Here is a 24,957-nt window from a genome sequence, read left to right as displayed (position 1 = left end):
TTTTGAGTTCCTCCCTCCTCTGCTTTCTCGCCCTGCACAGATTTCACAGCTACTAAACAGGATTGCCACAGTCCCAGCCTGTCCTCCAGGTTGCTATGATCCCCTGGCCAGCCAGACAAAGAGGGACAGACACGCTGAACACAGCACTAATCTACTATGGCAGACACACACACACACGTACACACAAACACATACACACTGTGCCCTACGTGCCTGCCTGCATTGTGTGAAAATGAAAGTGGTAGTGGAGTGATAAGAATGAGAGACAGCTTGAGGATGATCCCTTCATGGTCTTCACCTCAGCGCACATATCGATCACTCAATGACTTTCCTCTGCCAGTCTACGTTCATGTAATGTTTAGGGATGGCGCGTCAGCTTATCAAACTGTTCTTATTTAGACTTCAGACAACTCCATGTGCAAACTGAGGGAAGGCCTTTCTCAAAGAACAGATTTGCAGTGACACAATGGGAAAGTCATGTATAACGGAACAAATGAATGACTGAACTAATATTAGCTATTGTCACGTTTAGGGGCCTGGCATTGTGCTCTTGCCATGACAAGTGACAAAAGGCCTGATAACAGCATGTTTAACCAGGAAGACAGGTCTATTCAAAACGGTGGCGCCTTCCAACTCTGCTAAAATTCTCATGTGTGTTCAAAACTACCAGCAGCAGTTTGTTAGCCTGACTTGGCCTGAGGACTGAAACAAAGAGAAGCAGCTAGCCTCAGTTAACAAAGTTAAAATCCACCTACTAGCACCAGTGACATTCACTAGTTAATATGTAAAGGCTAATTTGTTAAATTCTACAAAAAGTTAAAGTGTGAAAATGACAAGTTGTATGATATTTTTGACAACTAGTGGCTGGCAGCTGGATGTTTTTAGATAGGGCAGGCTAGCTGTTTCCCCCAATTTTCATCTGTTACATTAAAGGATAATTACCGTTTTTTACAATCTGGACCTTATTTCTAGCATAAAATACGATCATTTACTCACCCAGATAACTTTGGTGTCATTACAAGTCGTTCCGACGAAATTAGATCCAGCCGAGAGCCGCGTATATCCGTATAATGCGAGTACACGGCGCAGCCAACGCAGCCTCTAAATAACACATTATCTGCCGTGAAACTCGTTCATTTCACCATTTTACACGCAGAAACGAACCATAGTATTAGCGGTAGCAACAAGCCACGCCGCGCCGTGGTCGGAGATGACATCATCCAGGTCAGAGGTTAGTAGGTCAACCTACAGACCCCGGATGTTGATAACAGATAACCCCGAACTCAGAGGGGAATAGCACTAGCATAACAAAATATTGGTGAAATGAACGAGTTTAGCGGCAGATAATGTGTTATTTAGAGGCTGCATTCCGGTGCCCGATAGACTCGCATTATACGGATATACGCAGCTCTCGGATGGATCTAATTTCGTCGGAACGACTTGTAATGACACCAAAGTTATCTGGGTGAGTAATTGATCGTATTTTATGCTAGAAATAAGGTCCAGAATGTACAAAACAGTAATTATCCTTTACTGTAAGTTAACTAGCTGCTAGCTTTAGCTCCTTAGGGCTAGATGATGGGCTACAATGGGCCCATGCTGACTTTGACATGAGAATAATTCATGATGCCTTCTCATGTTTAAAAATTATTCAGACATTTTCAGTTCGTTCCTTTATAGGGTCTACACATTTAATAATCATTGTCTTTGAGTTTCCATTTACAGCCCTTCTCTCTAAAAGACGATTCAAAGGTTCCTAATGCTGATTTTAAAGTGGTTTGTTTTTGTTTTGAATCAGTAATTATCTGATCTTTGCCTTGTCGTCAGATTGCAACCTGTGTGTTACTGTAAGCCAAACAGTAAAATGTTTAGACCAGTAAGATGAGGCATAGAGCCGTTTACCTGAGTACATGTGACATTTTTGGGAGGTGTTTGATAGTTTTTTTGTCTGTTTGTTTTTGTGACCTCTTCTTACCCGTAGCGACGTGATAGTCGATGGGTCTCTGATCCGTCCATCGTCATCCTTTAGGTTGTAGCCCTCCGGACGTTTGTCTCTCTCACTGATCTTCCACAGCTTCACTGTCTTGTCTGTCGTGGATACATCACACACACACACACACACACACATAAATACAGTTAGATCATGGCTCACTACAGTGATTCTCAGATACAAGATGGATGCAGGGGGGTTGGGCAGCCAATCTGGCATGAAGCTGGGCAGCAGCCAGCGGGGATGATGAATGGTGGCTCCTGTGTAGATTCTGATGTCACTGATATCAATCTACAAGTTGACTACATTTCCCTGCTGCACCATGCGCTCCCCCTGAAAAAGCCATCTGGGCGCTTTTCAATTCTGCTTCACATAAACACCAGTTACATCCCATCTTCCCGGTCTAGTGAAGGGGGTGGTGGCAGCAGTCAGTCAGTGTGTTGTTGCTTCTTCTCTTTTTAATTTCCACTGTGAATATTGGTGTCAGAGCAGCGAGGCCGTCGCCACAGGAACCTCCACCATCTGCTCCAGCCACTGCTACCACTTCTGTAGCAGCCATGCATGAAGCCCACAATCTGCAAGATGTCTCTCTGCTGATGTGTATGTCTGCTTCAGACAGCATGCATGTATGGTGCATGGTGATGTGTGTGGGTGTTCCTGCAGTGGCAGCCATGCATGAAGTCCTCTATCTGAAACATTTCTGCTGCTAGCATTTGCTCAGTCAAGTAAAACAGCATGTGATATTCATGTGATATTAATAACATCTTCTTGTATATCAGCTACAACTAACCATTCTGCAAAGTTGGGAGTGAATCATGTCTCTTACTGACACTTTCACTTTGACTAACAGTAACATTACACCCACATGGAAACACTCCTCTCATGACAGATTTGTGGTTCCTTTGACCGTTTTGCTGCCTGAGTCTGTGATGCTCCCACAGTATAGCAGCGGGGTTAGCTGAGCGACTGACCGTTGGTGGACAGCAGGAAGTAGGCGGCGTTCTGCTGAGGAAGCCATTTGATCTTGTTGATCTTCTCCTCAATCTCCAAACTCTTCAGGTAGTCAAACTCCGGCTCGTGGCTCTGGAATGTGCTGTAAACATTGTACTCCCCTCGACGCTGGGGCTGGCTCTTACTCTGAATGAGGAGGAAGAGTAAGAGACATGTTGGCTGTTCATTTCATAAGATAAAGTTCTGTTCACATTCAATTTGGTTTGCAGAATTTAAATCTTTGAAGCAATACTTTGAAATTGAAAAGATTGATGATACTCTTGCATTCATCCGTTAAAGCTTCAGTTGGTAACAATTATTCAGTCATATTTGCTGGAATTGTCACTATATTCTGATGGTCAGACATTAAATGAGTAATTTAGGACAAAATCCAACTCCTCTGGCTCCACCTACAGCCTGTAATCGTATTTGCCAAAATCCACCGCGCCCGACGATTCTCCACCAGTCAGGTAGAGGGAGCAGGAGGAGCAGCCAATCGCCGCTCCTACACGTCGTGCTATGGATACGGTACATCTTTTTTTTTTTTTTTTTTTCTCTGTGGGTGCGTTCATGGCTACTTTGTGTGTCTGTGTGTGTGTGGGGCGCTTGGCAGAGGTTCATAAAGGGACCTGACGGAGTATTGTCTTGAAATTTCCGACCAAGTCGCGGAGTTTACTTTCACTTTCGTCAACTTACCAACTGGAGCTTTAAAGGGACAACGAGGAGTTTCTATTTGGTTATAAAAAAGTCTCATGTTAATGTGGATGAATCTCCGCTACCCACACTTGTTAATGGGCCCATTTTCGATAAATATATCGTTCTGTCTCTATCGTTATTTTGTTATTATTAGTGGTGGCGGGAATGCTGGTCAAGCCGATCAGCGTTTCCTTACTTTCGGTTTCGCGGCGAGTCATGAGAATAACGCAGCCGAATCGCCGCTTATGGTCGGAACTATGACGGTATGTGATCGTCTTCGAACCTCTGACTTTAATTATTGATGAATGAAAACATGAGTCCGTCTTGCGCCAGTCAAAGAATTATACGGTGCGCGCGGAGGCTCATAAATGTAGTGTGAAAACGCTTCGCTTTTCCAAAACTCTTTGTTGTCCCTTTAAATATGAATGCAAATTATTTGCTTAGCTGAAAGAATTTAAATGAGGGGAACGACTAGTTGCATTATCCACAGGAAAAAAACCTCCGCACCACAAAAGTTGGAAAGACACAAATTTCCCAGTTTACCTTAATTACACTGTAATTTATGCTAAGAAGGTTACGTTTTCACTTGTGTTTGTTAAGGATTACACACAAACTTAACTTACACTTAATGTAGGGGTGGGATATGGGTCAATGCAGGACACATTACATTTTGGGGCAGATCTGGATCCTTTGCTATGAATTAGATTTTTTTTTTCTCTTTGAAGTCTGGTTATTTTGCACTTTTAATATCCCAGAGTCATTTTGACGCTATAGTACTTTTGATTCAACTCGTTATTTTATGGTGTCTCCATTGTGTTAGATATCTAACATAATTGGAAATGGGGTCTACATTTTGGTAGATTTAAACAATGCATGTTACGTGAGTTTGATGATGATTCAGCCCCAACCCTCTTAGTGGTTTCAGAGAATTTTGTTGTTTGTGAATTTTGAATCAGCAGTCTTTTTCAAATACATAATGCCCTTTAGTTACTTAAAAGCAAATAATCTAACTTAAGTGTTTCAAGGCCCTTTCAGCAGAAGGGCAACATAATTAGCGTTGCATTGTTGGCATTTCCTACCTCCTGCTCCCTCTGGAAGACAACCACTCTGCCTCCTTTATCCCCGGTGGCCAACAGCTCCCCCGATGAGTTAAACTCCACCGTTGAGATAATGTCAGCTGCAACACAAGAAGCAGAGCAGAGAGGGGGAGAAAATGTCAGTGTGGCTGCGTAGAGAGCTGTCAAGGTAGAAGTCAGATGAAAAGACGGAGCTTTCACAAGACAGACCTTTCAGCGAGATCTGGTACAGTGACTTCTAGAAAACACACCAGGGGAAGGGAAGGGAGGGGAATCTCATGACAAGCCCACAGAGGACGCTCCGGCACAGATACTCCAGTTTGGTGAAATATGGGTTAGGACAAACCACTCGATGAGTCACTGCATGATATCAACTAAATCAGCCCCTTGTCTCATTGAAGTGAGCCAATCCGTGTCATTTAATTGCACTCCTGCTTTTTAAAGCACGCCTCCACCTCACTTATAATGCCATTCATCTCTCTCCTCTTGGCTGTGAGACCCCATGCTGCTCGGTGACTCTCCTGCTCCTTCGTTAAAGAACACGGTCATAAACCTTCAGTTGATATACCTATACCACTGCCTCATTTCTTTTAATGCCAATCAACAATAATATACAAGTGCTTCATTTGTTCTGCATTGCCAACATTTCTCAGTGTCTCAACACAGCAACAGTTTCACCAAAAAAGTAAATAACAGACACCTACCCTTAAGGTAGCTTTTCCTCTCCTCCTCAAAGACATACATCTGCCTGGATTTAGGAGAGGCTAATGGTGACTGTAATTATTATACAGCCCTGGGCTAAAAGGGCATAGCATAATGTCTGTCTCACACACATACACTCACACACACACACTCACTCACACACACACACACCACAGCAGAGGCTAGTCCTCTGTTTAACAGTGACAATAATATTAGACAGAGATAGAGAGAAAGAGAGAGAGAGCGAGAGGGAGCTTGTTGTTTTGTACCCCCCACGCCCTCTGTGGACCTGCTACTGGCGGAGCACTGAACAGGAGAGGGGAATGTTGCTATGGAGACCGTTTCCATCTCTAGCGGCAGTAGTATATGTGTGTGTGTGTGTGTGTGTGTGTGTGTGTGTGTGTGTGTGTGTGTGTGCCAATAGCTCTCAGACTTAGTTGCTGATGCTAGCTGTAATTCAGCAGACAGAGAGATTGCTGCAATAGAGTGAAAACCTGCTACTGCATCTGGGGGAGTGAGTGCAGCTGAATGCAGCAGCACACAACTTCAGACAATAGAGTCCCTGTAGACCGGCTCATCTCTTCACATAAAGCTGCTGTGCACGGTGGAAATGACTAAGCGTCATGTTTTCGTATGTATGTATGTGTGTGTGTGTGTGTGTGTCCTCTCCTTGTTTATCTAATTGTCGAGGAGAAAGCCACATTCAGAGATGTGACCACTGGGATTCTTGTAGCCTTGCGTGATGATGACGTGATGTGGGGAGGAGGGGGTGCCATCCTTATCACATTTGAATCTAGAAACTAATAACATTGCACAGATACACACACACACACACACACACACACACACACACACACACTGCCCTAATTACAGCCCGGGAGAACCCCACACATACACACTGTACACGCACACATCATGTTCCAGAGTTATCTCCTTTTCTATATCTGCATGTATTGACCCCATGCACAGAGATGTCCATATATATGCAAACCCCCATCACTCTCTTCACTCTCTCTCTCTCCCTCACACACACACACACACACACCTACACACACAATAGTGTCTTCCCCAGCACCATCAAGCCAAAGCCACTGGTGTGAATCGAATGAAATCGGCTTAGCAGTCAGCATTCTTGAATCAAAGCCTGTCCCCTTTTCTCTCTTTTTTTGTCCTTCATACTTCTTCTCTTTCTCTCTCTTTCCGTCTCTCCCCCACTCCCTCGCTCCTCTCTCCTCCCCTCATCATCAACACATTAAGTCGCTGAGGAGAAACAGTAATTGATGGATGCCGTTTAACGAGTTTACACACGAACACATCCTTCAATCATCTCGGTGAATGAAGAATCGAGAAGAGCCAGTGAGGTGAGACTCCCAAGTAACGTGATGGAACGCTTCCCTAAATGAGTGTTTCCTCATGCAAATGTATTCAAACAAGACAAGGCAATCTATTCACCCTCAGCCACTGATGGAACTGTTTTTAAATGACATGCAGGGTTTTTTTTTTTTTTTTTTTTGTCCCACAAATGAAATTTCATTATAGGGAATAAATTGATAAGCAGGAGAGCTGCAGGTGGGCGCTGTCTTCCTGCATGATTTCCGCTTGCATCAGATCAGACTTTTATTACGTGAGCATCAGCAGGTTCAAGGTGGAGCGGGATTAGCAGCATGCTGGCGATTCGGCCGATCAAGTTGTGCAATGTGTACTCTCTTTTTTTCACACACACACACACACTCACAAATACACACACAACTTCATCAGCGGACCGTAACTAGATGAAGCCCATAAATCCTGTGGCCAGCCAGGTGCGACACAGACAGGTCAGCGCTTCTTGATTCATCAGAGGGATGCTCGAGATCACACACACACATCTATCACCAGTAATAACACAGACAAACCTGTCTGCCTGCTGCTGTGGTGCGTGCATGTACAAGTGAAATGAAACAAGGATGCCACTGCGCTTATCTGTTTCTATTCACAAACCCCCCCGAACTGCAATAACACCCTTCAGCATGCAATATAGAATTGGGCGTCAAACCGATTGGATGGAAACATAGATATGCATTGATTCTGGAATGAAAACTGAAACACAGAGAGGGAAGTGAGGCTATTGAATGTAGTTATAGATGCCCGGGCGTGCAACATCTATCACGCATAACAGAAGGGCCTACTAAAAGAAATGATTGGGAGGGGGGGGGGAGTCTGGGGATAGAGGTTTGTTGCTCTAAGTAGGTCAACGAAAAGATCGTACAGTGAGTCTCATCAGTGCAGACACAAGCAGACCAAAATAGGAGTACCCCAGCTAACCTCTAGACAGCCTATAATCCTGTCATGGGTCAAAAAAGAGAAAAAAAACAAAAAAAACAAACTGAGGCTTGATCCAGTGGCATTGGAGGGTTGTGTAAGAGACACAGACCCAAAATGGTGTGACAGCATGGAAAGCTAGTTGCGTAAGTGTTGTGCAGTAATTCCAGGTAGAGGGAGGGACGTGAGCAACATGGTATCGTGTAAATGCTTTGTTAGCGTTAGATGTGGAGAAGAGAGGATTACTGCACTTGTGCTGAGCTGCCTGCGTCAAAGGATCAGGCCGGGGGGATAATTCAGGTCCGTTCTCGCACTCTCTTTCACTGGCCGCTCTCGTTCCTTCTCTGATAATCAACGAATCAGTCAGCACTTCTTTTCTTCCAGGAACACGAACGCACACTCGCGCATCTGTCACAAATTCTCCACAACAGAGACGTGAAGAGAGACCATTTCTGTGCTGAATTAGGAGCTGATAACGTCTTCATTTTCACACCAGCAACGATGGAGATCAATCAGAATGGGAATAAACCCTGCTACCTACTGGTCTGGCCGTATGATTAAGGGGTTTATTAGGCTTTATTAGCTGCACACAAAGCAACAGAGCACAACGCAGCTCTCTTCATCTGAAGAGCATGACTCTTTGTAAGATCTGGAGTGAACAAGCTAATTAACCTGGTTTTCTCCAGGATCAGTCCCTTGAGATTGAGACTGGGTGTGAGCTTTTGTCTTTTGTACATGTATAGTGTGTGTGTGTGTGTGTGTGTGTGTGTGTGTGTGTGTCTGTGTCTGTGTGTCTGAGTCTGTGCGCTTTTCTGTATCCCCACACTCCCCCACAGGGAGTTGAGGGTGAAATGGGCGAGACGTGTTACTGCTTCACTTCTCACACTTCATTAACACATCGGCGTGGCACACATCTGACGACAGACACAACACAGGACAGGGCGAAAGTGGAGGAAGAGTGAAAGAAGTTATGGATTCCTGCAAATGCTACAAAGAATACCAAGAGGAACCATTTCAGAGGCTTGTTATTTGCTATTCTCTTAGAAATTGAAGATGTAGGAGGGGGAGGAGGGGCTCACAGAATTATAATCCACCTCCAAAACAAAAGCTGGCTCTCCCTCTCTGGCTGTCTGTCTCAGTTGCTTTGGTGCAATCCCTTTCATCTTCCCCTGTTTTCAAGGCTGGAATGAATCAAAGATGAGAACGCTGCTGCACAGACTGAAATCATGTCTTTACAATGACCTTATCACCGAAAACATGAGGCATTTCGAGCGATGCCGCTTCCTCGACACAGGAATTAGCTATCAAAACGTACAAATGTATGTCATTATAAAGTCCAAAAAGGTCAAACACTGCTTAGCCTGCGGGGCTATAGCGGTGCACCCGGTGACTCACACACAGGAAATCTATCACAGCAGCACCTCAAATCCACTGACCAGGAAGCTATTTTGCATTTGAGAAATAGGATATTTTTTCGCAATCATCCTACAATAGCAACACCACGGGTATTCTTTAATAAATTCTCATTAAATTTTCATGGAGCTGCAGACTTAATAAGAAGCTAATCAGGGGATGAAAGCAGCTGCTGAATAAGGAGTGTGACTCGCCCCAACTTCACAGCTTGCCATTAAGCATACACCACCCCCATACACACACACACACACACACACACACATAGACATCATCTTCCTCATGTTATGTGCTGAGGCGGGGCTCTGCGTTTTGAGTGTTTCATAGTGAATAATGGATGGGACCTGGGGGGTATGGTGGGCTAAGTCTTTTTTATGCCGTAGTCCTAAAGTGTGGCCCCGGGCCGTTTGCCTTGGCACAAGCAGCCAGGCTCGCCTCAGCTCTCATCAGCAGCAGCAATAAAGGCTGTAAGCTCTCTGTTACAGGACTGCATCAGTATTCAGCGGGGCTAGAGGGGTCACATCACACACAAGCTTGTACTCGCTTCAGACAGACATACTATAAGCAGCAAAGGCAAGAGAGAGAGATGGAGGGGGCTGGGGAGAGAGAGAGAGAGGAAGGGATTACATGTCCTACCAATAGATCTTTAGGTCATTGTTCCGGTGGCTAAATTGTAAAGGACCAGAAATCAATACCACAGCAAACATTAGGTTAGGTCCTGCCTCACAGCAAGGAAGCTATTTAAATTTTTACACCCAATGTGGTGTTCAGTTATTTGACAATTTCATTCCATTATCGAGTCCATTCATGGTGTAAATTATGAAAATGAAGCGAGACACATGTAGTTGGAGTGTAACAGTCCATTGACTCGACACCCTGCTGCAGTGAAACATACACACAGGCAAGAAACATCCATCCAATCACCTTCAGTGACACGTCATAAGCAGGTGGCTGGTGAATGAAAATGAGACTTTATTGTAATTTTCTTTCATCTAAACAACAATGAGTCTGGAAACTTTGCTTTAAGGTTGAGGGAACTTTTCTGTATGAAAATCTCATACCCAACTATTGAATGACCAGCACAGCTTTGCTCACATAAATGTGCGTACACACACACAGTCAGTGTAGCCACCCACAGACCTATTGAGGCGTGGGATTGGTGCTAGGCAAAGGTCAGCAAGAGTGACATCATTAAAATGTGACATCATTAAAGTGTCCTGCTGCTGTGGGCAAGCACAGCCTGAGGGAAACCCCTTACCAGCTCAACACCACTCAGCAGGGACCTCTGTATGTGTGTGTGAGCATGCATGTGTATGTGTGTGTGTGGTCTGTATGGACTGGTCCTGATGGAGCATGTGCACTTTGGTGAAATTTATGAGGATGGGCAATGGACCCAGACACCAGCCTGTATGATCTTTGGCTATAGACTGACTTCATACCATTTAGGGGACAAGGAGTGAGAGGGTGAATGGACGGACACACACACACACACACACACTCATTCATGATATACGAGGTGTGACGATCAGTCGTAAATTATAGCTATAAAAAATAACAAAAGTAGACTCTCCTTGTTTGAAAAGCACAGATGGGCCACAGGCCAGACAGTCTTTAGCTTTAGACAGACACATTTTACAACCTGTATAACTCTAATCCACTTTCTCTTGATCAAATGAAAAGGACAGAGTGAGACAGGAGAGACAGGAAGAAGCTGCAAGAAGCTCCCCTCCTGTTTTTCATCTCAGCGCACACATCAAACAAAGATATCCATCACACCCACTCCCACTCCCACCCCCACTTCACTTCCTCTCGCTATGAACCAGTGACTGTATGTTCAGCAGTGACAGGGAATCATCTGTAAGTGCCAGGAGTGGAGCAAATGATGATGCGCAGCGCTCCTGTATTTAAATGAAGAGAAAAAACAACAACATGAAGACGCTATGAGAGTGAGGCTGTCTGTCTTCTGGGCTTTGACTTTGTCTCTCCTCCAACCTGCAGTGGCATCAGTAACCTGAGATGATGGCAAATGCAAGAAGCCATTGTGGCTCTGACCCACCCTGCAGCCACACACAACCCTCCAACAACCTCTATTCTACATCAGTTTTCTAGCCTTGAGATAAATGGTGTGAAGTTGCTATTTGATAGCTCAATTATGGGATGCTCCATCATTTCAGATTAAAATCTGTTTCTGTTTAGTCCAATTTTTGTTTCTTGTTAAACCTTATGCTGGTGGGAGGTAAAATGTGTCTGGTGTGAAATGGATTAAAGGCTTTCCCAGTGTTGCAGAGACTATTAATACAACTGACCAGTCTGCAGATACAACACGGTGCAGGGAATTTAAGCTTAGCAATAAAGACAACTGTACAATCATGGACAATAAATTATTTCTTATGAACAGACTAAGAAGGAAGGTGGGGGAGGTGCAACGCTCTGGCCATTAATCATTTATTTCAAGTATTTTGATAATTCATTGTTTTAGTCCTTTGCCAACCAGAAAATGACTAAAATGTATTAAGCTTTGGAATAAAACAATTCATTTTTCATACAGCGTTGCTGCCTGCAATTAAACCAGAAAATAATCAGCAAATGAATCAGTAATGAAAGTCATCATTAGCTGTTGCCCTAGAACAGAGAAATCTTCTTTTGTAAACCGAAGTTGATGAAATATTGTAGTAATCTGTAGTAAAAAAAAAAAAAGTAAAAAGAATATGCAGTGATGTTCAAAACTGCTACTGTTTTTAATTAGAGGCTCTCTGGCCCCAAATGCCTTTATGGTCTTACTGATTTCAGCAGTTAATGTCCATATAGCTGCATAAGGGGGCTGAGGTGGTAATGAGATTAATGATAACTCTTTGTGTTTTATGTTGATGGGTGATCTAAGCAGCTTGTGGATGGCAGGTGGAGCTGATTGGTGGAGCATGAGGGAACTGTTAGGGCATCAAACAGTTAACAGGCTGATAATCGAGAGGCTCATGCGTGGTCAATGAGGGAGAAACACTCGTGTGCAGGGGCAGCGTTTATAGCTCTGCACGGAACAGCTATTGTTCAATGCTTCGTTATGTAGATGTACAGTAAAGAGGTGTGTGTGTGAGTGTGTGTGTGTGTGTGTGTGAGAGAGAGAGAAAGAGAGAGATCCATATTTCAATGTGCTGCCTCCTCCTCAAATTAGGCCACCGTCCCTGCCTCTGTCTCATTCTTTCAACAAGTGAACACAGACTGATGTAAATACACTTTCTCATCATTTTGTAACAGCTTTTTTTTCCCCTCACATGCTCACTGTAGACCCCAGGCCCTGAAGCAGCTGTGATGGAGGCTTTATTCCCGTGCTCCCTGTGGTCCATATAGCCTACTGATCTAAGCCCTGATTCCCTTTGGTCAGGATGCTCATCCTAGAATAGCAGGTAGAACTGGAAGCCACCTCATCATCTCCTATTGACACCACACTCACCCACTAATCTGAATGTTTATGTGAAACGACCAGAATATCCTCTTTAATATCCCTATAGCAGCTTATAGTGCAATTATATTGGTTTTAAACGAACCAGTATGCAGTTTAGGCAGAATATAACAAGTCTAGCTGAGGGATATGTATTTATTGTGACACTTGCCTGATAGATTCCTTTAATGATCCTACAGTGACATATCTCTGCTGTGATACTAGCATCCCTCTAGCAACAGCCTCGGGTTATTTGCGGGGCTTATAGTCTGAGTAACGGCTTAGTATGACTCTTATTTTCCCCTCAGCATCATCTGTTTAAATACCTTCGGTTGCATAGTTGTGGTCGCGAAGGAAGCTGTTGTTGATTTTCCGGGTGTCACTCTCCTCCTCCATTGATAAATCGGCTGGTTCGGGATCCTGAACGCGGCAGACCTGCTCCCATCCTGCCCGGTACCGTCAGCAGGCGGGCTGTGGGACCAGCGGGGGGCCTGTCATGGCTCCAGATCTCCGGCGTAATCAACACAAATCACGATCAAATACCTGCGCCGATGATGATGATGTTGTCGATGATGAGGATGAGGATGGTGATGGTGGTGATGCTGTACGGGCAGGTCCTGTCCGCGCCTCAGGGAGCATCCAACAGCCCACCACCGTCCGCGACGCAGGCACGGTGCCGATTCCAGCAGTGGCTTTAACAGCCTAATTATTAAAGCGCATTACGTCCTCTGCTTCAGATAATTATCTCAACTCCCCCCTCCCTAAAAAAAAATATGACACTATATCGCTTCGGAACGCGCGTGCAGCCGGTGTAAAAAAAAAACGATTGAAAGGTGCTGCTGTCTCCACGAAGGTGGCCGAACCCGCAGAAGCTTCACTCCGTAAATCTCTTTTGGAGGATTTGAGTTTAGGCAGGCTAGATTTGCCCCCTCCCAGTGCCAGCGGGGCGGGCGGGATTATGCGTCAACAAGCTTTTGCTTCAGTATTTCCATGTCAGACTCTCCAGAGTTGCGCGTTCGCCTTTCTGTCTCCAGATCCTCTGAAGTGTCCCCCCTTCTTTTTCTCTTTTACCTTCCTTTCTGTCACTTCATTCATTCATTCATTCATTCATTCATCGGAGCGCGAGCCGGCGCCTGTGTGATCCCGGCAGCTCAGCTGACTCACTGTGCCGGATAGCGCAGAGCTGTGCTGTAGTTACCCACTGTGCTGCTGCCGCTGCTGCTGCTGCTGCGCTTCAGCAGAGGAGGAAGAGGAGGAGGGGGAGGAGGGGGGGGAGGAAGGGGAGGCGGGCCCCTCCCATGCCGGCCGGCGGCTGGCTCTTTAAAAACCAGCAGCAGCGTGACGCTCAGTCGAACCACCAGCACCAGGCAGCACCACCAGCAGAGGAAGAGTTCAAAATGTGTTCACTCACAGCCTGGTGACCACCAGCCAGGTCGGTGCTGTAAAGCCGACAGTTGCCTTATGGCCAAGGTAGCAGGTTGCCTCTTAAGCCTGGCAGATCCTGCAACACCATGCCTCCACCCTGCTGCAGACTGAGACACCCACACTGCACATTATTGTCACAGCACATTTTAGCACCAAGTCTTCCGTCTGTGCTCCCCCCTCTCCTCTCTCTTGCATGTGGACCCAGTTTTCCCTAACAGCAGCTATTCAGGAGAGGACAAGAGGAGCTTTATAAGATGTGTCTTAGAGAGCGCATGACATGGCACATTTCTGTCCACTTACAGAGTGTGAGCATGAAGTTCAGATTCAGAGATTACCAGGAGGCCACAAAGAGGAGAGGAGAGGAGAGGCAGAGGGAGGGATGCGTGAAGGAGTGAAGGAGGAGACTGGAGAGAGGAGAGAGCTACAGAGAGGGCCGAGAGAGGCGGAAGAAGAAAACGACAAAAACCCAGACGCTGATTAATTAGATTAGTAAGGCCGCTGTCTGCGCCTCTTTCTGGAAAGATCTCATTTCCATGCTGAGTTTAATAACATCACACACAACGAGCCTTCTTCTGGTCAGACCATAATCTTTGATGAGTGAGTGTGTGTGTGTGTGTGCGCGTGCGCTGGCAGTGCATGCCTGCCCTTATCTACTCACTTTACCCTAAATCTCTCTGGTTCCACAAAGGGACTGGGTATCTCCCCTGCACGGGCCTCAACTCACATGGGCAGGAGTAATAAAGAGATTGTGGAGCCCCCTCTCCTAAATGCATTAGCTCTCTAATCCACGCGACCATTTGCACACCCAATCCTCTACTCCTGTACTAATGGGGATCTGGCTGTGAGAGAGGCAGGCTGCTCGTAGAAGGAAAAAAAAACAGGGCCTTCCTACACATGCTATTTTACACCCCATCAACCTCCAACCTCCATCTCCATCGGAATACATTACGGGGCATTATCCATGCAGGGGGATAATGAAGGCTGCTGGAGCGTCGGCAAAGGCCTGTGATTCAAATGCTTCCATGTTTACAGTCCTCTGCTCCCCTAATGAAATCTGCACAGAAACTCTGCCATCCTTGACCCTCTCTGATCTGACTGAGTGGTCAGCGGTGTTTCCCATCTCTGTCAATATTTAAACAGGGTCTAGGAGGACAAAAGAAATACACAGCGTTGTTCTCCCGCAGAGATACTGGCTAAGTTACAGCTGAGCAGAGAGAGTGAATGAAATTGAAATGAAATCAGTGAAACAATGGATGTATAAGAATGAGGCCACATGGATGAGAGGTTCAGTTCTGTCAGATTTTGTTGGGAGGTGAGGTGGTGGGGGATTATGAGGCAGCGAGACACGCACATGAAGGGCAGGAGTGGCAGTTAAAGGCACAGACATATTTGACTGTATAATGAAGGAATATGTGGAGGATGGATCTCTGAGCCAGGGCCTGGGATCAATGCAACCTCTCTAATAACATTCACCCGCTCCCTCCCAGACTCGGTCCCATTCCTGTGCATATATGCCAATCTCCTTTCCCTTTATCCCCCTTCCATTTCACTCTCTCAATTCCCCCCACTCTCAGTCTCCAAGCCGTGCCCACACTGGCTCCAGGGCCACAGAGAAATCACCTCAAAGCAACAACACTGATTGGAAACCAGTTTAGCATGCAAAGTCACATGACCTAAGAAGAGATCCCAGGTCGAAACACACACATTCTCCGAGCCTATACGCAAGTTTCTGCACAGACGGCTCATTTAATGCTCCTGCCACTTGTTCTCCTCTGCTTCCTCACTCCTCTTGTTCATTACTTCCCATCTCCCACTCCATTGGGTAAGGGAGTCCAGTGACAGCGCGTCTCTAGCCCAGCTGCTGTGTGTCAGACTTGCAGGAAATGCTCTAGGGGCCACCAGAATTGGAGAGCGTGTCCTCAATTCTCCTCGATCGTATGGACAAAGTGGGTTAAATTGGGCTCTAGCAGCACCAAACATAGGGACACAATCACATGGCAATGATATTTTAGTCATGCCCAATTGCTTTCCTTGATGTGTGGTAATTGCTTGACCTGGGGAAGCTGGTGTGGGGCCACAGGCAACAAAGACGCTGTCTGCATACCAAGCAACATACATGAGCGCGTGCTTGCACACACATAGTATAGATATTTGACAACACTGCAGCTGCACGGCACAGTTATACTCCACCTTCACAGCAATTTTCTCATATCTCAGGACTTCAGTCAATACTAAATATTGACCACTGGATAATGCTTGGTTTAAATAGGCTAAGATATTGATTGGTTTCATCCAGTTAATACAATGAATGTGAGGTTTTCGTAGATCAATCCAAAATATACTTAAATTGTTGGTAATAATTTGAAAAAAATAATGGAACAACTAAATAAAACTTATTGTTGTGCAATAATTCCATCAAATTCAATACACTGAGCATAAATGAAACAATATGCCTGCTCAAATCGATATATGATATTATAATCATGGATCTTGAGACATAATAGTATGTCATTACCATTGTACATGAACACTGGTTCTGCAATATGCATATAATGATTTCCTCTAAGTGTTGGGATAAAACAGTAAAAAAAATCAAAAAAAAAAATCTAGTATTTCAGCACATCCATGATCACAAATAGTTCAGAATGAGGATATAAAACCTAAGTATGCTTACATGCTAGGGCAAGCATATAGCATATAGGGAAAAAAAGCATATAGACTTCTTAAAAATCACATTGATCGATACCGATAATTATCAAAAAATATTTTAAGTGCGGCCCCGGACCTTTTATGCTATTGCTTAATGACCTACTTTTAATAAAGGAATAAAGACGCACTGTATCACTCCGCCTCCTCCACACCACTGATCCAAACAGCTGATGCATTGTAATTTTTTTCTTTCTATCGTTTTCTTGAACTGCCGTATTATTTTGAGACAGGACTTCTCGTAGGCGGCAAAAGTACGCTGATTAATTGTCCCTCATTGACAACCGTTTACTGCCTGTGTCTCGGTGCAGCGTGATACGCCGGTGTTTCTCAGTAAGGGGGAGCAGAGACCTTTCTACTGCAGATATTAAACTTAATGGCCATTTGTAGCTCATACAGCCCCACTTCAAAAAAGCTGAACTATCCCTTTAAGCTACATGATACGCTATAATGAAAAAGGAAGGGAAACTGTGTTTTTTCTATCGCACCACGCGTCTATCGATCAATATCAAATTATCATCCAGGCCTATTACATGCCCACAATATCAATGCTAACATGTTGATGTGAGGTATATGTAGTTTCTCATGTTTAACCCGTTAACAGACTGCCACTTTAAAGCCCCCCATTTCAACCATAAGGTAGAAATGTCAGGGAAACACCAAATTCAATAAGATTCATCCTCTTGGGACAATTGATATCTGCATACATTTTCACAGCTATCCATCTCATACTTGTTGGACTAATTACGACATTGTCATCCATAAAACTTGCCACTAGTTATTCTTGTTTAACCAACTCACAATTTCGGCCACAATGGTTTAACGCAGCAAGAGATTAAAAGGAACAGCTATCACAATATAAAGGATATAGAAGAATATCTGACAGAAGACAAACGCAGTTTACACATCATAGTGTTGTCAAACTATATCAGATTCACTTGACGCTTGATAAAATGTGTCATACTTTGACTGAAGAACACTGTGGTTTCAGTAACAGAAGTGTAAAAATTGGTATTATGATTCAACCTGCTGCAATCTTTCACTTCATCTGTGTCGAGGTTTTGTATCGTACGGTCACTGAGTGTCTCAGTTAGATATGTCATCCATTGTTATTTTCAAGACACGCTGTGGTTCACAAAAAATCCATAATTTGCTGTGTCAGCGGTTCAGTACCAGCGTTTTATGAAAAAGACGTTTTGACATTTTGAGACTAGAGGGTCGAAGACAGTGAAAGACATAATAAAACATACAAACACAACTTAAAAATCACTTTCTTCATCTTTGCTTGACAAGGATGAAACCAGTGTGTGAAATATATACAGTAAAGCCTATTTAGCAGTTGAGCTGATTTAATATGACATCCCTCAGTGAGACGAGCTGTATCAGACAGCACCAGCTGAGCTACAGAGTCGTCATGCTCATCATTTCAACTGCCTGTTCACTGGGTTTAGATCTTCTCCGTGTTATCAAACAAATCAGGATGATCATCATTCAGTACCATGAGATTCTCCCTCCAAACATGCATTGCCTTCCATCAGCCATGTAACCCAACCTGGCATTAAGAGCAGCTAAACACATGGGGGTAATAGGATTGCCCTGGCAGTCCATCTGTCAGGGGACTGAGCAGCAGCAAACACTAGGGATGCAGCACCCTGGCCTGGTTACACCTGCTTATTCTTACTTTGCACTCTCCTCCGGACATATTTATTCAGTTTTAAAACATAACCTCTGCGAGAGTATAACACAGTCATTCAAGTGTCTAAATGCCATAAGGAGTTAGTAAAATGCTGGGAAATGCACTCTGCTGGGAGTTTATAACCTTCTGGCTTTTAAAAATAATAAAACACGGCCACTGTTCTGGTAATAGAGCACAGATGGAGATGCATGGCAGTAGAGACTGAATGGAGCGCGAGACAGGGTGGGGGAGGGATACGGAGAAGAACGGAGGGCCTGGGAGAGGGAAGCAGAAAGATAAAAAGATGAATGTATAGTTTTGGTAGAGGGCATTAAATCAAGCCCAGAGGCTGTCCCTAAATCAGCAGGCTTTACTCTTGGTGTCATTCCAATTACATCAGGATGAGACTAATGCTCCATTGCACAGAGTCTTCAGACCAGCAGGATTGGATTTTCTGTTTCCCCCCTGACTCTCCTTTCCCCTCCCCCAACCTCCCCCCTCTCTGCCTCCCTTGATAATGAATTAATTGAAAATAACGCATGTACAATGATTAGCACAGGACGGAGCATTTTAGGTGAAAATTAATCAACTGAAATGATTCTGTTCACGGTAAACACAGCTTTTCCATTGGCTCGACCACACCTCGAGGGTATACAGATGCACACATGACCCGTATGGACGTCTGCATAGCTACGCTGGCACCTACGATACACACGTACACACTCGCAATAGTTTTTTGTTTTTTTCTGTTGCAGTTATTCCACACAAACAATAGCCTAAAGGTGAAGACGCAAGCACACATTGTGGATTTGGATTTGTTTGCGTGAATATACAGGCTTTTCTTGCCGAGAGTAAATGATGCCACTTAACAGAAAATCATTGCATTGTACCTCTCTGGTTGCTAGGAAACTGCAATTGCATTGGCATTGCAATGCAGCACAACAGCTGTCTACACAATTGGACAATTAAGATCTCAAAATGTCATTATTTTGGTCACATTCATCTTAATAAAGGTTCAAGCACGTCCCAACACGTTTTCTACCAGTTGGGTTAATGGGCCGAACATGGGGAGTTCATGTTCGGAGTGAGGCTGTATTTCATTAGTGGAAATGATCAGCAGTGCATTAAGAGAAAGGATACAGGGAAACAACAAAGCACCAGTACCATTTGTGTTGTTGCTGAGAAAGCTTAGATTGACAGCGTGTGTGCTGTTAAGTATGCTATATTTATCCTACAGCACTTTCCTCTCTGTGGACAGATGAAAGACCGGCATGTGGAAAGTAGGTTAAGCAGGTTAGTGAGTGACTACAAAGCCACCTCCCCATACATGACCAGAGACCCATGCACAGCTTATGTTCAGCACCGTGGACAGCTCTTCACACAGCAGACGCTGAGGCAAACAGAAAATGACTCTGAAGTGGGTTAAAGGGAAAATCCACCCTAAAAATGGAATTCATATATGGCGAAGAGGCCAGCCCTGGAGCAGCACTGTACAAGCACTGAACCAGTGAACGTAAAAATGAAACAACTCTGAGGACATTACATCAGCACATATGATAATTTAACTGGAACAAACAGAAGAATTTTCTTCCCTTTCATTTACATAAAATGTTGGCAAAAACTCAGTGAGCCCAAAGAGACGGCATTAAGTGCCATTATCAGTGTCAATGCACCAGCTCCAAAAGACACATTATCAGATAAAATCTGAAGCTTAGCAGGCAAATGACCAATTACAGGTATACTGTATGTTTCCTTTTAAATATTTAACTTTCTTGTTGTCAGGGCTGTACATATGATTTTAAAAAAAATCTAATTTCTCAGAGGGAAAAATTAGTTTATTAAACAATATTTTTCATTTACAGATCATTAATAGCCTATTTTGATATTAATCGAAATCTCATTCCTTTTTGATAGGAAAAGGAAATTGTTTAGGTTACTGTCAAACCAAGACATTCAGTTTGTGCTCTGGATAAATACGATTGAGCATATCACCATCTTGTAACATTTTATGCACTAAACAAGTCATTGATTATTTTCATTTTGATTAATCTACCGAGTATTTTCTTAATAACTCACATAATCATTTAAGACTTTAAAATGTCAGGAAATAGTAAAAAAAAACACAATTTCCAGCTTCATTAAGCACATAGCTCACTTTGTCCCATCAATGGCCCAAAAGGAAAATATGATTCTTTTACTATCGAGGAAAAAATCTCAGCTGAGAGGCTTAAACCAGGAAGTAGGCTATTTGGTAGTTTTGCTTAAATAATTATTCATTTAACCTGTGACCTGTTTCGGCTGTAATCACCATATCATTGAAAATAACCATTTGTTGCACATCCACTGTAGAAGAACATAACAGTAATACAGTGTGGCGCCTTAATCAGTATTAAACTTAAACATAAACATTAAACAGCAGAGGGACAATAAAACCACCCATGTCTAGGTAAGATCAGGCAGTCAGTGTCTATTCAGGGAGAGTTAATGTTGCTAATGAGAATGGCAGCAGTGTGGAAAACGCCTGACCCCGAATCTGAACACGTTCCCTCCCTTTCCCTCAGTGCAGCTTGCCAGAGAGGGTTCCCTGCAGCCATACAGTCATGTTTCAACCCGCCCCATGTGACAACAGAACATGTTCTCTGTGCACCTCGGCTCAAGACAACCCCCCCATCACACACTCACACACACTTACACACAGACAAAAAGCACACACAGCTTTATTACAATAGTCCACACACACACACACACACACACACACACACTCTGTCAACAACAAAGACAAACACATGCAAGCGTGTCACACTTAGAGGCTGTAATCTCCAGGAAAATCCCATTTGGCAGAGCAGCTGCCAGCGTGGATCACAGATAGACTGTAGCCGCGGTGCCCACAGGGTGGCAAGCTGTCCGTCCACACTTCTCCATCAAGTAGACACACACAAACACCCACACACACACTTGAAGACGTGGTTAAGGTGGGATCAGACACTACCACTGTGACAATAAATTCACACCACTTGTTTTAATACAATCACGTCGATGGGCCCAACCGGCCAGTTTCTCCTTTGAGCAGGGCTTAATTTTTATTGCTCAATTTATTGATCTGGCATGAGGGATCTCTGTTGCGAAGTAGCCTCAGGGACTCACCGTTTCTGTCATAGCAGAGTGTGAGCAGACTGGCTGGCGAAAGTGGTCTGTCCATCTGTCTGTTTATCATGCTGGCTGGCTGTCAAAAACACTTTTTGCGCTTAATGAGAAATGATACACAGGTAAAATGAAACAATGAAATTATAAATATTTTAAAGTGTAAATATTTAATGTGCTCTAATGTTCTATCTATCTATCTATCTATCTATCTATCTATCTATCTATCTATCTATCTATCTATCTATCTATCTATCTATCTATCTATCTATCTATCTATCTATCTATCACAAAGTATACATTCATTTAGAGAGGAAATAGAGCTTGACTTGCCATGTGCCAACTGCTTCAGCACATATTACACCTGATCTAAGAGCACCACCATCTGGCAAAAGTAAATATTACATGCTGTTGTTAGAGAAAACTAAGGCAGTGAGGGTCAGTCAAGTTAAAGGCACATCAACACTGAATATTGACATAATATTGATATGATAAAGACAAATATTTTTTTGGCAAGGATCCCTTATTTTTGGTAATGGAAGAGTTGGGGCAAATGATCCTTAACTGACAAACCAAATATAAAAGCCTATCTCAAAACAATTCTCATGCGCGTATAGGGGTTTTCGTTTGCTGTAACTGTTCTTCCCACCCACATTATGATTCTTCCAGATGGAGATGGGGGACAAAGACCTCAACCCTTGTGTAAAATGCATTGTGAAGTTCAGCTAAAGATGGTACGAGGCTTCCGCAGCCTGAGTTAGCCAGGGCAAGTAGCTATCATCAAAGGTTGCATACCTTTTAGTACAAAGTTCCTTATTAGCATTATTTTCCCCTGCAACAAGCAAACACTGTCTGATGAACCATAAAGAGCTGATTTCACAATTCAAGCCTGGGGGTTAAAATACATTTTGTTCAGAAAAGACTCATATTGGCTTTGCTTGAACTTTGACCTCTATCACTTGTTTTGAATTGGCTTTAGAAAATCTCTGTGGCCTATGGCCAGATGGAGCTATAACAACAACTCTTGGGAATATTTATTGAGTATCTTTCCCATGCTCTCTCCTTTCTAATTTCCTTCTCTACCATCAATTCACTTCTAAATGTCTGGAATGCCTCTAAAGAAAAACAAGAGATCACACATGCATACAAAGATATGTTGTTTACAGCAAAGAAAGCAGCTTCTGAAACCTTTATGTCGTTTATTTTTACATACTCACCACACACATACATCAATATGGATTCTTCTGTGGTAAACAAATATCAGCTGTTTTCAGTGTCAGTGCTATCGTATCAGTTGGACGCTAATGGAATGTCAAAGTGTGTGTGTGTGTGTGTGTGTGTGTGGGCGAGGCTGGGTTCACATTTCAGTCAATGCAGGAAGTGTCTTTTTTCTCCATCCCATGAAGGATTACAAGAGGACGATGCAAAGAGGATTTCGTATTATTTACGTATAAACAAGCTCGTGTTAGTGCACGTGTCCAAAGTGAGCATCGTGGACGTGCGGCCCCTGCATGTGATGTGACAGCGTCAATATGGGATCCATATTTTGTCCACCCCTGGCTGCAGACACCAAGCAGAACTAATTGCTCTGGCAGCACAGAGGCCACAACCTGCCAGCTGAGGGCCTGCAAGAGAGCTCTGAGATGAACAGCCTGCGAGAGGTGGAGACATGGGAGCAGCCCTCTGATTCGAGTACTCAGCACAGATGTACGAGGTCATCTGCAAACACACACACACATACATACATATCGGAGGGTTTTCTGAGGGAAGTGGAGCTGAGGGGGGGGGGCGTCCGTCTCCTCAAACAGATGAGCCACTGAAGCAACCAGAAGAGGGAAGGAGCGAGACGAGGAGTGGAGCTGGAGTTGTGCTCTACAGACACGCTTCAGTAATCATACAGTGAGCAGGGAGACAGAGGGGATGTTTCTTCGTCAAACAGCCATTTCCCCTGTGCCAAGCCTCTCCCTGGTGCAAGTCCAGCTCCTGGAATCAGACCCTGCTGCTTCACACTAAGAGCTTTTTCATCACAAATTAAACACTTTCTCTATATGTTGCTTATTCATTCATTGTTATCCCGATCTGAGTGTAAAACAGTAACAATCACGCTGTCTTAATTGTGATGTCACAGACACACACACATGCAAAGTCACACACAAATCAAACAGTGAATGGTTTAAGTTTGGGGTAAACAGTAAACAGCGACTGTGCCAGGACAGCTTGGCCTAGCTGCACACCGTCAATACTAATGGCATCAGGACACAAAGCGTCGCCATGGCAACCTGGAGGCTATATCCCATACCCCTCTGTACTACCGGAAGGCAGGAGAAAATGCCCGACAGGAGCGGAGAAAGAGAAAGTGAAGGTGAGATAACACTGAAAGGAGCGAGCCAAAGGAAAAGTGAAAGTGAATGAGAGTCAGGAAGATGAAGAGGGGGGAGAGACGGGCGAGCCAAATCATCAGGGAAGGAGAGAGAAAGAGAGCGAACGAACGGGTGGGTTTTGGGGGATCAGAAACACTGGTTGAGTTGAAGCTGGTTGGGAGCCAGAGCCGAGTGCTTGGTATGAAAACAGGCAGAGCAGTGTGCCGCAGCCAAGCCCGAGATTCAGCTCTGCTGGAAAAGAGCTCCTTTTCCCCCCAAATCTGCACTCTCATCGCCCCCCCTCCCCCTGCATCCATCACCCCATCCATCACTCTCTGTATTCCACCACCTGACCGCCTCTCTTAGACTCAGCAACACTTTCAAACAGGCCAGATGGGCTCAATGAAATACACCCCACTGTCTGCAGCCATCTAAATCACTGTAATGTTGCTGCTCTCCTGAGCTGCTTTATTTGCAACTACAGTTTTGCCAAAGTGGCTTCAACAAAACTAGTTCAGCTCAATGTCACTTTGGGCAGATCCTGTATAAAGCAATGTGTAGGTCATTACAAACCAAAGAAAGAAAAAAAAACTGACCACCTCTCACAATCTGGGTCTGGTCATCTCAGGTCTTGGCCCTCAGAAACATTTACTGTTAGTGATTTCCAAGCGTTAAATTGGCTGCTGGTGGGAAATTTAATTTAGGCTCAGCATTGCACTTTGTCACACGCCAGGCCTCCAGACACATTTTATGCTAGGTGGGTCACAGAGCCATTTGGTCAGATCAATGTGAGCTAATCACTGAGAGCCAAGGTTGAGAACAGACTGAACAAAACTCACATATAACAAAATGGGAACACCGCCTCAGAAGTCTGGGAGTAACTGTATCTGAATATCAGGCTAAATATTGAATGAAAATATTGTTTATTGTACAGCTATACAATACAATTTTTTTCATCCTTTAAAAATATTCAATTTCAGTTGAGCACTTTCCATCTGGACCTTTAAATTAACATTTATTCATTATGTTTTTGCAGGTAAATTAATACA

General features: G+C 44.1%; 1 protein-coding gene across 2 annotated transcripts in view; it reads right to left on the bottom strand.

Moving 5' to 3' along the window:
- LOC146980101 (serine/threonine-protein phosphatase 2A 55 kDa regulatory subunit B beta isoform) overlaps window positions 1-24,957 on the bottom strand; it is a 44,844-nt gene that overhangs the window by 7,780 nt on the left and 12,107 nt on the right. Inside the window, exons 1-4 of one of the 2 annotated variants that reach the window (XM_085788304.1) lie at window positions 12,928-13,800; window positions 4,756-4,853; window positions 2,962-3,127; window positions 1,976-2,088 (exon numbers count right to left, since the gene is read on the bottom strand). In XM_085788304.1, coding sequence (XP_085644430.1) covers window positions 1,976-2,088; window positions 2,962-3,127; window positions 4,756-4,853; window positions 12,928-12,997 — 447 coding nt within the window. In that variant the 5' untranslated portion in view covers window positions 12,998-13,800. Of the gene's footprint in view, window positions 1-1,975; window positions 2,089-2,961; window positions 3,128-4,755; window positions 4,854-12,927; window positions 13,801-24,957 lie in introns of those variants that run through there. The other variant, XM_085788303.1, reaches the window with a different exon arrangement.

Source organism: Trachurus japonicus, chromosome 10 (genome assembly GCF_045865225.1).
Source record: "Trachurus japonicus isolate A0001 chromosome 10, Traja_1.0".
Taxonomy (NCBI): Eukaryota; Metazoa; Chordata; class Actinopteri; order Carangiformes; family Carangidae; genus Trachurus; species Trachurus japonicus.
Note: the sequence above shows the minus strand (reverse complement) of the source record. Positions and strands in the feature narration are given on the sequence as shown.